This window comes from Herpailurus yagouaroundi, unplaced genomic scaffold (genome assembly GCF_014898765.1).
Source record: "Herpailurus yagouaroundi ecotype Mexico unplaced genomic scaffold, PumYag 160, whole genome shotgun sequence".
Classification (NCBI taxonomy): Eukaryota; Metazoa; Chordata; class Mammalia; order Carnivora; family Felidae; genus Herpailurus; species Herpailurus yagouaroundi.
In genome coordinates, this window is record NW_024412401.1 from 24,954,887 (window position 1) to 24,968,718 (window position 13,832).

General features: G+C 44.7%; 2 protein-coding genes across 2 annotated transcripts; one reads left to right on the forward strand and one right to left on the reverse strand.

Moving 5' to 3' along the window:
- Positions 1–1,240: 1,240 nt before the first annotated feature.
- ALG2 (ALG2 alpha-1,3/1,6-mannosyltransferase) lies at positions 1,241–6,302 on the reverse strand. Its single transcript, XM_040481808.1, has 2 exons — positions 5,697–6,302; positions 1,241–2,276 (listed from the first exon to the last, which is right to left on the reverse strand). Exons 1-2 carry the CDS (start codon positions 6,165–6,167, stop codon positions 1,374–1,376), a joined length of 1,374 nt encoding a protein of 457 aa, XP_040337742.1. The 5' UTR covers positions 6,168–6,302; the 3' UTR covers positions 1,241–1,373.
- Positions 6,303–6,391: 89 nt separating this feature from the next.
- SEC61B (SEC61 translocon subunit beta) lies at positions 6,392–13,237 on the forward strand. Its single transcript, XM_040481809.1, has 4 exons — positions 6,392–6,511; positions 6,707–6,804; positions 9,432–9,533; positions 12,952–13,237. Exons 1-4 carry the CDS (start codon positions 6,509–6,511, stop codon positions 13,037–13,039), a joined length of 291 nt encoding a protein of 96 aa, XP_040337743.1. The 5' UTR covers positions 6,392–6,508; the 3' UTR covers positions 13,040–13,237.
- Positions 13,238–13,832: the final 595 nt, after the last annotated feature.

The window sequence follows — 13,832 nt, forward strand, 5'->3', positions numbered from 1 at the left end:
AACTAAAAAAAAAATTGAATTTAGCTTTTGGGGTGCTTGACTGGATCAGTTGGTAGAACATGGGGCTCTTGATCTTAGGGTTGTGAGTTCAGGCCCCACGTTGGGAGGGAATAAAAAAATAAGTTTATCTGTAAAGATACGTTGAAAAGTGCTTTAATGTTTATTTGTCCTTAGACCAACAGCTAAGTAAGGAACTGTAAGACTGGTCAGTGCCACGAAAGGGCTAGGGTACATGGAAGGCAAACACCACGTGCAGGCTGGGAGGAGGGAGGAGGGTTAAGCCTCACAGCCATGGCACCTAAGGCAGGCCTTGAAGGATACAAAGCAATTGTGCCTTACACTTGGTAGGAGCTCACTTAACAAAACACCAACATTAACAAAGCTGAGGACTCTGAGGACATGAAGATGCTAACCATACGGAAGAGGCACACTCATGAGTGACACTGTCCCCTCACTTCAACATCTAGTTTACTCTAGTTTTGGACTTCAGACCTGGTTGTCTACGTTCCTAACAATACCACACAGATCAAGAGGTCCAAATCTAATGTTATTTTCTTTTCCTATGATAAACATCTATTAATGTAATGTCTCAGTGTGCAAAAATATAATAAATCATCTTTGTAAAAAAGTACAGAACATTCTTGCTATGGATCCAGGCAAAAGGTATGACTAACAAAAATTTCCTAACGGAGGACAGTGAAGGCTTAGGTGCATTGATTTTGGGAACTACGGTGACCCTGTTTTCATTATGCTATGAACCCAAATTAATCGACTTTAATGATGACGTACTTAGACTATCAAAACCAAGTAAGGCACACTATGACTCAAAACTCATAGGCAGAGCAACAAAAATCCAGAGAAAATATAATTAAAATACTCTGCTGAAGGGGCGCCTGGGTGGTGCAGTCGGTTAAGCGTCCAACTTCAGCCAGGTCACGATCTCACGGTCCGTGAGTTCGAGCCCTGTGTCAGGCTCTGGGCTGATGGCTCAGAGCCTGGAGCCTGTTTCCGATTCTGTGTCTCCCTCTCTCTCTGCCCCTCCCCCGTTCATGCTCTGTCTCTCTCTGTCCCAAAAATAAGTAAACTTTGAAAAAAAAAAAAAATACTCTGCTGAATGTAGAACTGTACCATTTTTATATCTTAATCAATACTGGTAAGACGTGGAATAATCATAGCATAAAACATACCGTCTTTTTCTGAAAAAGTAGATGGGAAGGTGTGGTGTATAGGAAAGTGGCTCAGATTCAAGTATATTTTTCTTTTAATCTTGTCTGCAATAGATTCTAGGTTTCTTTCTTGGTTTCAAAAGTGAGTCTACAAGCTACAGAAAATGGAATTATGAATACAGCATAAAGGCCTTTAAAAAATTCTGATTATACCAGCAGTTTGGCGACATACTGGTAGAGCTGTTCCGTAAAAGCTTCAGAGGAAAACTTTTCCTTCACCCTGGCTCTCCCGGCCAGTCCCATTGTGGCTTTTAAGGAAGGTTCATGGATGAACTTTTCCATTGCTTCTGAGAAGTGCACAGGGTCAGGCTCACACAGAAACCCTGTGACACCGTGGACGATGGACTCCAAGGGCCCACCTGAATTAACAGCAATGACTGGGCACTGCATGTACATGGCCTCCAAAGGGACGATGCCAAAGTGTTCATTGCTTGGTGTGTAAAGCACGCAGGTACAGCCGCAGAGGAGTGAGATTTTCTGTTTGTCTGAGAAAGACCGCAGGAAGGTCACATACTGTGCAAGGTCGGACTGCTGGACCATTTTCTTCAATTCCTGATAGTGTTCCACATTCTCCAGGACTCTTTCGTCATACCCACCTGCCATGATTAGGTGAACCTTGTCCCAATCTTGGGATGTCAATCTTCCACGCAGTTTTATGAGGGCTTCCAGCGCCAAAGTCAGATTTTTCTTCCTTTCGTATCTGTTGATGGAGAGGAACAGGAATTTCTTCCCCTTGGGGATGAGGTCATCAAGCTTTTCAGAAACAGCTGAGTCAAAGCTGGTGACATTCAGAGATGGGTAGAGGATATCAGGGTCTACGTGAGATAGGGACTTGAATGTTTCCTTGAAAATGGCAGCTGTAAACCGGCTGTTGACCAAGATGCAGTCTGCCATGCCTGTGGTATATTCCTCTATCCAGTCGATCGGAGCCCTGTATAAGCGTTTAAGCAACGAATCTCTCCTGGTGAGCAGCAGATCTGGGAAATGACAATAAAACAGGATCTTCTTACGCCGTCTGGCCAGCTTGAGCACTGGGATACAGGCAGACACCTAGCCAAAGCAAAAATCAACAACAGATATAGACTGGTCAACTCAACTTCAACCAGTCAAAAGCATACCCATCCACCCTGCCTGCTAGTCTGTGGGCTCACCGTGGGCAATGTTTGATTCTGCTTATGTTCCCCTAGACTCTCATCCAGTACAATGGCTGGTGTATAGAAGGCTCACAGACACCTGCTGGCTGTGTGCTAAGTACTTAGAGCTGCAAATCCAAATGTTTCCTCTAGAACAGCACTGTTCGACAGAAGTAAAAATCTAGTAACCATACTACAAATTTTTTAAGGGTGAAATTTAAAGAATATCAAATTCTTATTATTCCAAAATGTAATCAATTATCATAAAAGACACTTTACATTTGATTTTTCCACATTAAACCTTTTTTTTTTTTTTTAATTTATTTTTGGGACAGAGAGAGACAGAGCATGAACGGGGGAGGGGCAGAGAGAGAGGGAGACACAGAATCGGAAACAGGCTCCAGGCTCCGAGCCATCAGCCCAGAGCCCGACGCGGGGCCTGAACTCACGGACCGCGAGATCGTGACCTGGCTGAAGTCGGACGCTTAACCGACTGCGCCACACAGGCGCCCCAAAACCTTTAAAATCAGATGTATGTTTTACACTTACACCACATCTCAGTTCAGACTAGCCACACTTCAAGTACTTAAGAGCCACATGTGTCTAGTGACTACCACAATGGACACAGCAGCTCTATCTAGTGTTTCTCCTCCTAAGGAACTAGATGAACTATAGTAGTTTATAGTATAGGCTCTGGAATCAAGATTGCCAGCTGTGTGACCACGAGCAAGTAATCTACCTCTCTTTGTGCCTCAGTTTTCTCTTCTGTAACATGGCGACAGCTGCAGTTCCAAAAACCCTTGTATGGTTTTTGTGATTATTAAACGCACAGGTGCGTGTAAAATGCTTAAGAATTTAGCACACAGTATGTGCTCAATAAGTGTTAACCATAATCATTACTAAGCATGAATATATGCTGGCATTCCTAGAGACCCTCCTGTTGGGTAATCTGTATAAGTTACTTGATCTCTAGCTCACTTATCACCTGAAGAATACTGCGAGATTTATCCAAAGCTTCTTGTTAGAAAGTAGCAGATATGGAACCAAATCCAGGTCTCCTACTTCCAAGCTGTTTTTTCCCCCTATTCACTAGTCTCAGCTGCCTCAAGGTTTTTTTTTAATTTTTTTTTTTTTATTAAATTTTAGGACGAAACAGATGATCTTGGGATGACTCTTCAGTTACTTAAAAAAATTTTTTTTTAATGTTCATTTATTTTGACAGAGAGAGAGAGAGACAGAGCATGAGCGAGGGAGGGGCAGAGAGAGAGGGAGACACATAATCCGAAACAGCTCCAGGCTCTGAGCTGTCAGGACAGAGCCCGACGCAGGGCTCAAACTCACAGACTGCAAGATCATGCCCTGAGCCGAAGTCGGATGCTCAACCGACTGAGCCACCCAGGCGGGCGCCAGCTGCCTCATGCTTAATGACTAGTTACACATGCAGGATATTTGGAAATGTCCACATTTCTTAAAAAGAAACAGCTTCTATACAAGCAAGGATGACCAAAGTAATTCAGGAAGAACAATTAAAGGAACACACAATTACAAATGTGAAACCTTTCCCACTTATCAGTTTGGCAAAGATTAAAATGGTTGATAACACCCAATGTGCACAAGAGCATGGAATAACAGGAATAACATGAGCAGGAAGAACATGGATGGAATAAAAGGAATAACACTGTGGGAGAGCAAAGTGACACGACCTCTTTGAAAGCTTAATTTGTCAATAGCTATTGATATTTAAAATAAACTCTTTGGGGGTACCTGGGTGGCTCAATCGGTTAAGTGTCTGACTTCATCTCAGGTCATGATCTTGAGGTTCATGGGTTCAAGCCCCATGTCAGGCTCTGTGCTGACAACTCAGACCCTGGAGCCTGCTTGGGATTCTGTCTCTCTCTCTCTGTCCCTCCCCCATTCTCTCTCTTGAAAATAAATAAACATCAAAAAAAATTTTTTTAAATAAAATAAAATAAACTCTTGGAGGGGCCCTTGGGTGGCTGAGTCTAATCACCCGACTTTGGAACTTCGGTTCAGGTCATGACCTCACAGTCTGTGGGTTCAAGCCCCACGTTGGGCTCTGTGTTGACAGCTCAGAGCCTGGAGCCCGCTTCAGGTTCTGGGTCTCCCTCTCTCTCTTCCCATCCCCTGCTCATGTTCTGTTTCTCTCTCTCAAAAATAAATAAATATTTAAAAAATAATTAAAAAAAAACCCCTCTTGGACACCAACTTCGTTTCTAGGAATTTACTCAAAGGACATGCGGACAGAAGTACAAAGAAAAAGGATACAAGGATGCCCACTACAACACTGATCTATTTGCAAAAAACTGGTCACAATGAGTGTCCTTTAACAGAATAATGTATAAATTATAGTACTTTCAAACAAAAGCAGATTTTCCAGCAACCATTATGAAGCATGAAGTGAATCTCTAATATTGATATATACGGATCTCAAACAGAAATTTGGGATGAAAAAAAGGTTATCATATAGTAGGTGTGCCACAATCCTCATTATTACAATTAAGATGCATCTGAGAACAGACACATATGCTAGAGCAGCCACAGGCAATTTCTGGAAGAATCCAGGAGAAACTGCTAACAGTGGCTACTTTTACGGAGTGGAACTGAGATGGGACATTTATACTATTTGAATTTTTGTTGTGAATAAACGTTACTTTCTAAAATAAATTGAGGGGAAAAAACAAAAAGAAGAAAAGAAAAAGGCGTAGAGTCCAAAATAGCTAGAGCCCAGATCCAAGTAGACATTATTTATAGAGATAAAGAACTCTGACTTCTCCCAAGCCTAATAGGGAGCCATGTTAAAGTTTTAACAGGGGCATGACATGCTTAGCTTGGTGTTTTTAACACTACACTGAGGACGAATGGGGTGGCTTGGCCTCAAAAGCTACAGGCAGTGGGATGCATGTGGCCTGGAAGTGTCAACAGAAATAATGCAAAGAGAGAAGAAGTGCAAGTTACTCAGAAGTGAAAGGTGACTGAAGGCTGACTTCTAATGCTTCTGCTTCTTAAAGCAAGCCCCAAGGCCCATCTATTTCAGAATCGCCGATGATCCAGCGAAAATGCAGCTTTCTGGGCCCCACCCCAGGGCTCCAGGATGAAAGCTTCTGAGAATGGGGCCCTGTGACAACGTGCAACTTTAACGTGTCCACACTAAAGTTCGAGAACTAGTCTCACTCCCAATTCTCATCTCTCCAGATCAGTTCGGATCTTTCCGAACCGCAGACCGGGAGAGCTCAGCAGATGCCATGCAGTGCGCCCTCCCTACTGGGAAAAGGAGGCGAGGTGGGGTCGGGCGTGGCCGAACTCACGGCCGCCTCACCTGGTCGCACACGACCACGTCGAACTCCTCGTCGCCGAGAAACAGCACGTACAGCGCCAGGAAGATCATGCGCACGTAGGCGCAGACGGCCGCGCCGCGGCCGCCCCAGCCCAGGCTGCGCGGGAGCCAGTCGCCCGCGCAGCGCACCTGCAGCTCGCGACTATCCGCGAAGCTGTGGCTCGGATCGTAGTGCGCGGTCCAGACCTTCACGCTACATCCGCGCGCCTGCAGCGCCAGCGCCGCGTCCAGTACCAGGCGCTCGGCGCCGCCCACGCCCAGGTCCGGGTGCAGGAACAGCACCGACGGGTTGGGACCAGGGTCTTCGTCTCGGCCCCGCTCCTCCGCCATGGCCGGGATGTCGCGCCAGCGCCCCGCGCCCCTGCGGGGTTCCGCGCATGCTCCTCTCCGGCTCCCAGCGGGCCTCTGCGGGGCCGACCACGCCTCGCGGCGCCTGCGTCGGTTAGGCCACATCAGCGCAAATCTGCGGGCGCCCAATGTCTGCCAGAGGGAATTTCTCGTCTGACCGTGTCTGTATCCTCCCTTTGGTAGGGATTAGACTCTATGGAGGGCGCTGCGATCCAAAGGAAGCAGGCGGAAGGTCTGCATTTCCCACGCAGCGACTGATCAAGTCTCCTGTAACAAAATTTATGCAGGCATATGGTGGGACAACCCAGGCGTCCCTGGAGCCACCGAGGACCCTGCCGGGGGCCTGGGGGCGGGGTCTGAGCCAGCCTCTCCTGCCGCTGGGCCTTTGAGGTCTTCACCGATCCTTGGCTGTCAGTTTCTGCCTCCAACTCCTTCCAGTCTCCAGCATGGTATGGCGGCCCCGGTCTTCCCTCTTTGACTCCTCCTCTCCCTGGCGCCCCGTCTCTTGCTTTCTGCCTTGCCCTCCGCTTGTGGCAGCCTCGCTGTCCCCAGCCTGCCGTGCGGGTGCTGGTCTTGGCCGCCAGGGCCTGGGGTCTGGGGGCGTGCCGGCGGCGCTCACACTCTCGTATCGTCTCTCTCTGTAGCCTGGTCCGACTCCCAGTGGTACTAATGTGGGCTCGTCAGGGCGCTCTCCCAGCAAAGCGGTGGCTGCCCGGGCGGCCGGATCCACGGTCCGGCAGAGGTAAGGATTCCCGCGACCCTCTGGCTGTGGTGTCAGAGAGATGGGGCCCAAGAATTCGCTGGTCCGGAGGAGACCCCGGAATGAATCACCAGGGCAAAATGAGCCTCAGGCGACGTGGCTGTAGGTCTTTTGTGTCTCGAGAGGGAGGCAGTGTTTTCTTCCGATTGTTCAGTTTGGGACACCGCTGTTAAAAAAGTAAAGTTAACACACGAGTTGGATCAGAGACAACTTTGAGAAAACTGATGTTATTAAACCGGTCTTTGGTCCTGAGCTTTCCCGTCTCATTTTTATTTGGAGGCCCCATCACACTCAGTCTAACAGGATTTGTCTGATAACAAAACTCAGTCTCCTTTCATCCTAGCTTCTGCCCCAGTTATATTTCCCTTTACTTCCATATGGCACTGTTACTAAACACTTGTTTCACAAAGCCAAAACTTCAGGGTGGTGTTGGATTTTTCTTATGCTCTGTCTCTATTTAGTCATTTGTGAGACCGAATGGGACACAGAAAACTTCTCATCTGTCCTTTTCTTTTTTATTTTCACTGTTCTAGTTTAGCCCAGCTTCTCTCCTCTAGACGTTTGCGTTTTCTACCAAAGTCTTGTCTCCAGATCACTTCCACTCCAATCTGTACTGCCCTGATTCTGTCACACATCTTCTTAGTTTCTGTCTCACTTCTTTTTGCTGAAATTTTAAAGGAAAATGGGTGGGGGTGGATACCAATGCTTTTGGTGTTTTTTTTCAGCCTACTTGCCTCTTCTCCTCTTTTGTGATCTAGCAGCAGTGAGCTTAGTCCAACAGGACTCACTAGACAGCCCCTTCACCCATTTCTATTTATTCTGCAAGACCAAGTTCAGGGGTTATTTCCTCTTGAGGCCTTTCCTGACTTGGAAAGCAGCAGTAGCTATGAGTCTTCTCTTTTGCTCCCAAAGCATTTTGTTCATGTGGTTATAGTAGCATTTATATTTTTGTATTCATCTGTTTTGTTACGCTTTTTCAGAAATGGCCCATCATCTCTGTCTTACTATAAGACCTGGCATAATAAATGATGAATGAATGAAGGAATATAGCCATCCTGTAGTCTTGGGAATTTTGAAGGAACCATAGGGCATAGGAAGTGGGAGGCAGTTACACTGTGACCAGAAAGGAAGGGTAAAATAGACCCCTAATAGAAATTTAAGGGATTAAAATGGGCTCTGTCAACTTCCACCTGGCTTTCCAGTGGAGAGATGGGTAGTGTTTTGAGTACATTTGGTATTTCCAGGTACCCTGATTATCAAGTCCTCTGCATTGTCCATGTGCCAGTAGATATAAAAAAATCTGTAAAGAGCCTAGACTGATTTCTTTGGATCGCCTGTAATTCCGGGAGACTTTGAGAATAAGCGCTGCAGTTGGGAGGTTGTGGGAATAGTGGAAAGTGCGTGGGTCCTAGTCCTGGCTCAACTGGTGACTTATCCTGTCCATACTGGATTTACTATCTAGTTCAAGTTCCTTTTTATGAACAAGGAGGAAAATTTCAGGTACCTACCCCACAGCTTAAACGATGTATATCCTTGTGTGTAAAGGCTGTTCCAATCCCTGCATGATTATGTTTGCTATTTACAATCAGCTTTCTCATGGAAACAGCCATACACATGGACTTCTAAGTCCCCAGGCTACCGTATAGCCTATAATCAATGTGTCTGCACTAGAGTCTGGGGTAAAGGCCATGGCAAGGTGAGAGTCTGGGGTAAAGGCCCCATGGCAACGGGATTAGGAGCAGAGCTGGAAGGGCAGTGAGAAGAGATAGGGGCAGCAGGGTTTTCACTTCTGGCTTTTCCCTGTGTACCCTGGTCGGTGGCAAAGTGCTATTTGGCTACTTCTGTGTTCTAGGGCTGCCTGTACCACACAACTCGTTTGCCAACCCTTGATCCCCTTGTGAGGGACGTTCTGGCTGGATGTTGTCTGCGGTTTTCATATCTTACCTCTCTGCCCAAGATCTATAGATAGTATATCCAAATAGAGAAAACGGATTACAAAATAATTTTTTCTAAACTGTATACTCCATTTTAGGACTTGGATTACAGTAAGAGCTTAATTGTTTTGGTTTTTTTTGTAGCAAGTATAGTAACTTAAAAACACTTTAAAGTAGTCATTTTAAAATCTGATTATATGGATGCAGGGCTTTTAAGCAGGGGTTTATTACTTGCCTTCACAAAAACACGTTTGAAGAGAAACTGAAGTGCATTGTCCAAATGAGGCACCCATGTTATGTGGGCAAGTGGATGGGCTCGAGTCAGAACTGGGTCCACTGCCTAGGTTGGCTGCTTGCTGGCTGTGTGGTCCTAGGCCCTTTACTTAACCTTTTATGAGCCTGTTTCCCTCATTTATAAAATGGAAATGGTGACTACTTACTGGGGTTGTTGTATTCCTTGGGATATGGCAGTACTCAGTCCTTAGTGGTTACCCTGATAATGGAGTAAAAGCAAGAATTTGGGGGGTTCAAGGGAAGAGAAGTTTTTTGGTTTTTTTGTGGGTTTTTTTTGTTGTTGTTTGTTTGGTCTTTCACAACGTAGTGGTCGCAAATGTTATAATGCTGGTGTAAGGGCATCAGAGAAGTAGCCGTTTGTAATATTTCTTTTCTTTCCAGAAAAAATGCTAGCTGTGGAACAAGGAGTGCGGGTCGCACGACCTCAGCAGGCACAGGGGGCATGTGGCGATTCTACACCGAAGACTCCCCTGGGCTCAAGGTGTAAGTCTTGGGAGCCGACCTTGCATCTCTGTCCAGTGTCGCACGGCCGTCGGCAGCGCTGTCTCTGCCACCAGCGGGGTTTGCTTTGATGAGATTTACAGTGCACAACGGCTGCATTCGTGCCAGGCGGGCTGGGTTTGGTTTGTCTGTGTATCAGTCAGTCAGCTTAGGGCCTGGAATAACATCTCTCCTTGGATTGAGTGGCAGCAAGGGAGAATCTTCACGTGGCTGTGTCAGAAGAAATGAATGGGAACAGAGAGAGCTGGAGGGAGAGCTGCTTAATGAGGTGAAATTGCTCTTCATTTGGTGTTCTTGTCCCACCCTGAGTAATAGGAGTGACCGCTTGAATTGGCGTCGGGTGAGTTTGCAAAGCTCTCCTGGAGGAACAGGCTGATACTATTACAGCCTAATGGGAGTTTCTCCGTCAGGCTGTGTTACCAGACGTTCTTTGGCCTCCTTGCGTTTGCCGGGCGGTGAGTAGACCCTGGAGGGTGAACATGTCACTTTCTGAGTTCGTAGGTCCGGCAGTGCTCATTAGGTGATGGGAAGTGGGCGTCCAGGGTCCCTAGGCCTCGCTCACCTTGCAGTTTCTGGTACTGTGTGCCAGACCTGATCCGCAGGTCTCTGAGTATGAGGCTCCAGAACACCACTGCTTACAGCTGTTTCCTCCCTTACACCCGGCAGCTGAGGAACTGGAATACTGATGCGCTCGTTTGCTCACAGAGGCACTTACAAGTCAAAGACAGCAGGAGCTGGAACTACTTTTTTTTTTTTTCCCCCTCACTTACTTATTTATTTATTTTTATTATAATTTATTGTTACATTGGCTTCCATACAACGCCCAGTGCTCATCACCCGCTTTTCGCTCTCCCCCACCCCCATAAACTCTCAGTTTGTTCTCACTATTTAAGAGTCTCTTATGCTTTGCCTCCCTCCCTCCCTGTTTGTAACTTTTTTTTTTTCCCCTTCCCCTCCCCATCGTCTTCTGGTAAGTTTCTCAAGATCTACATATGAGTGAGAACATACGGTGTCTGTCCTTAACTTATTTCACTTAGCATAATACCCCCCAGTTCCATCCACGTTGCTGCAAATGGCCAGATTTCATTCTCTCTCATTGCCAAGTAGTATTCCATTGGATATATAAACCACATCTTCTTTATCCATTCATCCGCTGATGGACATTTAGGCTTTTTCCATAATTTGGCTACTGTTGAAAGCGCTGCTATAAACATTGGGGTACAAGTGCCCCTATGCATCAGCACTCCTGCATCCTTTGGATAAATTCCCAGGAGTGCTATTGCTGGTCATAGGGTAGTTCTATTTTTAATGTTTTGAGGAGCCTCCACACTGTGTTCCGGAGCGTCTGCACCAGTTTGCACTCCCAGCAGCAGGGCAGGAGCTGGAATACACCTTCTGACTGTGCAGTCCCGTGCTCATTCCACGTGGCTTGTCTGCTAGAAAAAGACAAAATTACATTTACTTGGATTAGCTTAATTAACTTGACTAGTAACTTGACTTGGATTGCAAATGTAGTTGAGGAAGACTTCCTAAGTTCCTTGGAATTCTTGAGATTTGGTTTTACTTGATTTTTTACTGTTGTCGTGAAGATTTGTAAGGTGAGAACGTATTTAGGAAATAATTCTTGGGGTTGGGATGTGTGAGTTGGTATTAAAAACCTTTTGGTCTTTGTTCGAGGTAATCTTTGTGAGTATTTCAGAGAGAAATTTTGAAGCCTCTTGCTCTTCATGGTATCCAGAGGACTTAATTCTATACCCTTGCCAAGAAGGTGGTAAAACCTCTTCGTGGGCATCTGGCTTGTGCTTTGCTCTGGGCTTTGTGTTGTTGAACCGCCAGGCTTGCTTGCTGCTGCTTAGTGCTTGAGTCCTCCCAGGATAGAAGCTGTTCCTTGAAGTGTCGTAAACCACAGTTTCATCCTCAGGAGGAGAGCGATATTTTTGATGAAAGGACGCAGATGGGAATTTATATCCACAGATTCACATCTTGGGTCTTGTTGCTGGTTCTTCTTAGGAGTTCAGAATTGTTTTCAGGCTGATAATAATTGCATTTCCTGGAGCTTACTGTAAGCCTGCATTGTGTTCGTATTAATTTATTTAACACCTCAACAACCCTATGGGAGAGGCGCTGGGATTGTCCCCATTTTACAGATGAGGAAAACGAGGCTCGGAGAAGGTAAGTAACAGGGCCATGGTCACAGCTCATGAGTGACAGAGTTGGGTCCCAGACTCCAGCTCTCTGGGAGCTGCGCTCTCAGCTTTATGCTCTGTGTCTGGCGTCGCTCTAACATTGCACCAAAGTAGAGGGTATGATCAAGTGTAACTCGATGAAGATTGCTTCCCATGTATTTTTAAATTTGTTTATTTCAGTAATTGTACAGATTTTGGAAGAACGGAATAGTGTAGCAAGGACTTTGATCTCTGTGTTGTTTATCGGCCACTGATGGTCTCTTACTCCACTGCTCCACTGGATTACTCCACTCACTGCCTTCACGATAAAGATTTCTGGGGTCTTTTCCAATATCCACTCCCCAGTTGTATCTGGGAGGTGAAGCAACATCTTAATGGGGTGGGGAGGGGGCTCATTTCACCAGCCAGCATTCACAGGTTGTGTGAGATCAAAGAAACCCATGTACTAATTCTCAACTTGAAAAACTCATTTGATTAGGGAAGCGTTGATGGGTAGAATCTGTTTCCTTCTTATAATAAACTCGTAAATTGAACTAGATGGGAACCTTAAAGAGTAAGATGAGCACTATGTATGGAATTAGGAAACCTGAGCTCAAATCTCTTCCTTCCTATTCTGGCTGTGTGCTGTTACGCAAGTAATAATTAGTCTCTGAACATCAGTTTTCCTTATTTATAAAATGAGATTAATATTTGTTCTGGGTCATGAGTTTTGTTGATCAAGTGGAATTATATATTTGAAAACACCTTGTAACTTAGAATGTGATATGTGTCTTTTTATGTCTGATACATTCTAGTTAGACAATGAAGGTTGTCTTTAAATAAATATTAACTTGAAATAACAGTTTGGTAATTGGGTTATTTGCACATAGAGAGTTTGGGAAATTTTTCTTCCTACTTTTTATTATGGAAAATATCAAGTACGTGAAATTACAGAGACTTGTGTCTCCAAGACATCAAATCATTTTATTTATGTATCTTTTAGTATGTTTACTAAAAGATAAGGATTTTTCCTTTCTAAGTAAGCATCATGCCATTTCCACACCCTCAAAATATCCATAATAATAATTTGGGGGAATATTACTAAATGTTGTAAATGATATTCTTGCATGAATCTCAGGTACGCCCCCTGCTTTTCCCCTAGGCAATCTTTAGTGTTACAGATAAAATAATGTATTAGTACTAAAAGTAAGCCTGCCTTCTCTTCTTATTTCCAGTGGCCCTGTTCCAGTATTGGTTATGAGTCTTCTGTTCATCGCTTCTGTATTTATGTTGCACATTTGGGGCAAGTACACTCGTTCATAGATTCGGCTACATCCATCTGTCTGTCATCTGAAGAAGAAGGAAAGAAACCCAACATATCTTGGACCAAAAGCATAGTGATTTTCTGTTTGTGAGAAAGAAATATACTGTAAGCTTATTGTTTTACAGGGAACTTAACAAGAATTGGTTTTAAGGAATCAATTTTTTTCTATGGCTAATAAACTTTTTAATTAATTTATACCAAGTCTCGTTGCTGATCCCTGACTACCAGGGCCCTTAGTCTCTCCAGATTTACAGGTGAATATGCAGAAAACATGTCTTGGGGAGATTGTTTTCTTTGTTGGATTCACAGTTCCTTATATGACCATGTAGTCACTCAAATCCAAGATACTGTAACTGGCCTTGGCTTGTTTTCTTCCAAGTATTTCTGTCCTGGTGATTGTCATTTTGTGTGTGCTGTGATTGTTAACGAGTGTGCCTGTGACTCCCATCAGGCAGATCTGTGTTCAGAGGCAGCTGGTACCCAAGGGAACAGCCATAGGGATCATAAACCAGATATCTTGGATAAAATGGTTCCTCATTCTGTTCTTTGTCTCTAAAACTGTAGATAATATTTTTGCCTCTTCTCTCTCTCAGTTCTTAATTCTGTGAGTGTAGACCCGAGGTGTCCATTTATTTATCACTGGTTGCTAAATCTGTTTTGAAAGAATTTATTTGGTACATTAGATTTATCAAAACAAAATTTGTTTCATTTTGAAAATTAAAGACCTTAATAATCAGTGAGATACCAGCATTTCTAAACTGAGTTGATACAATTCCAACTCAAAATAAAAAA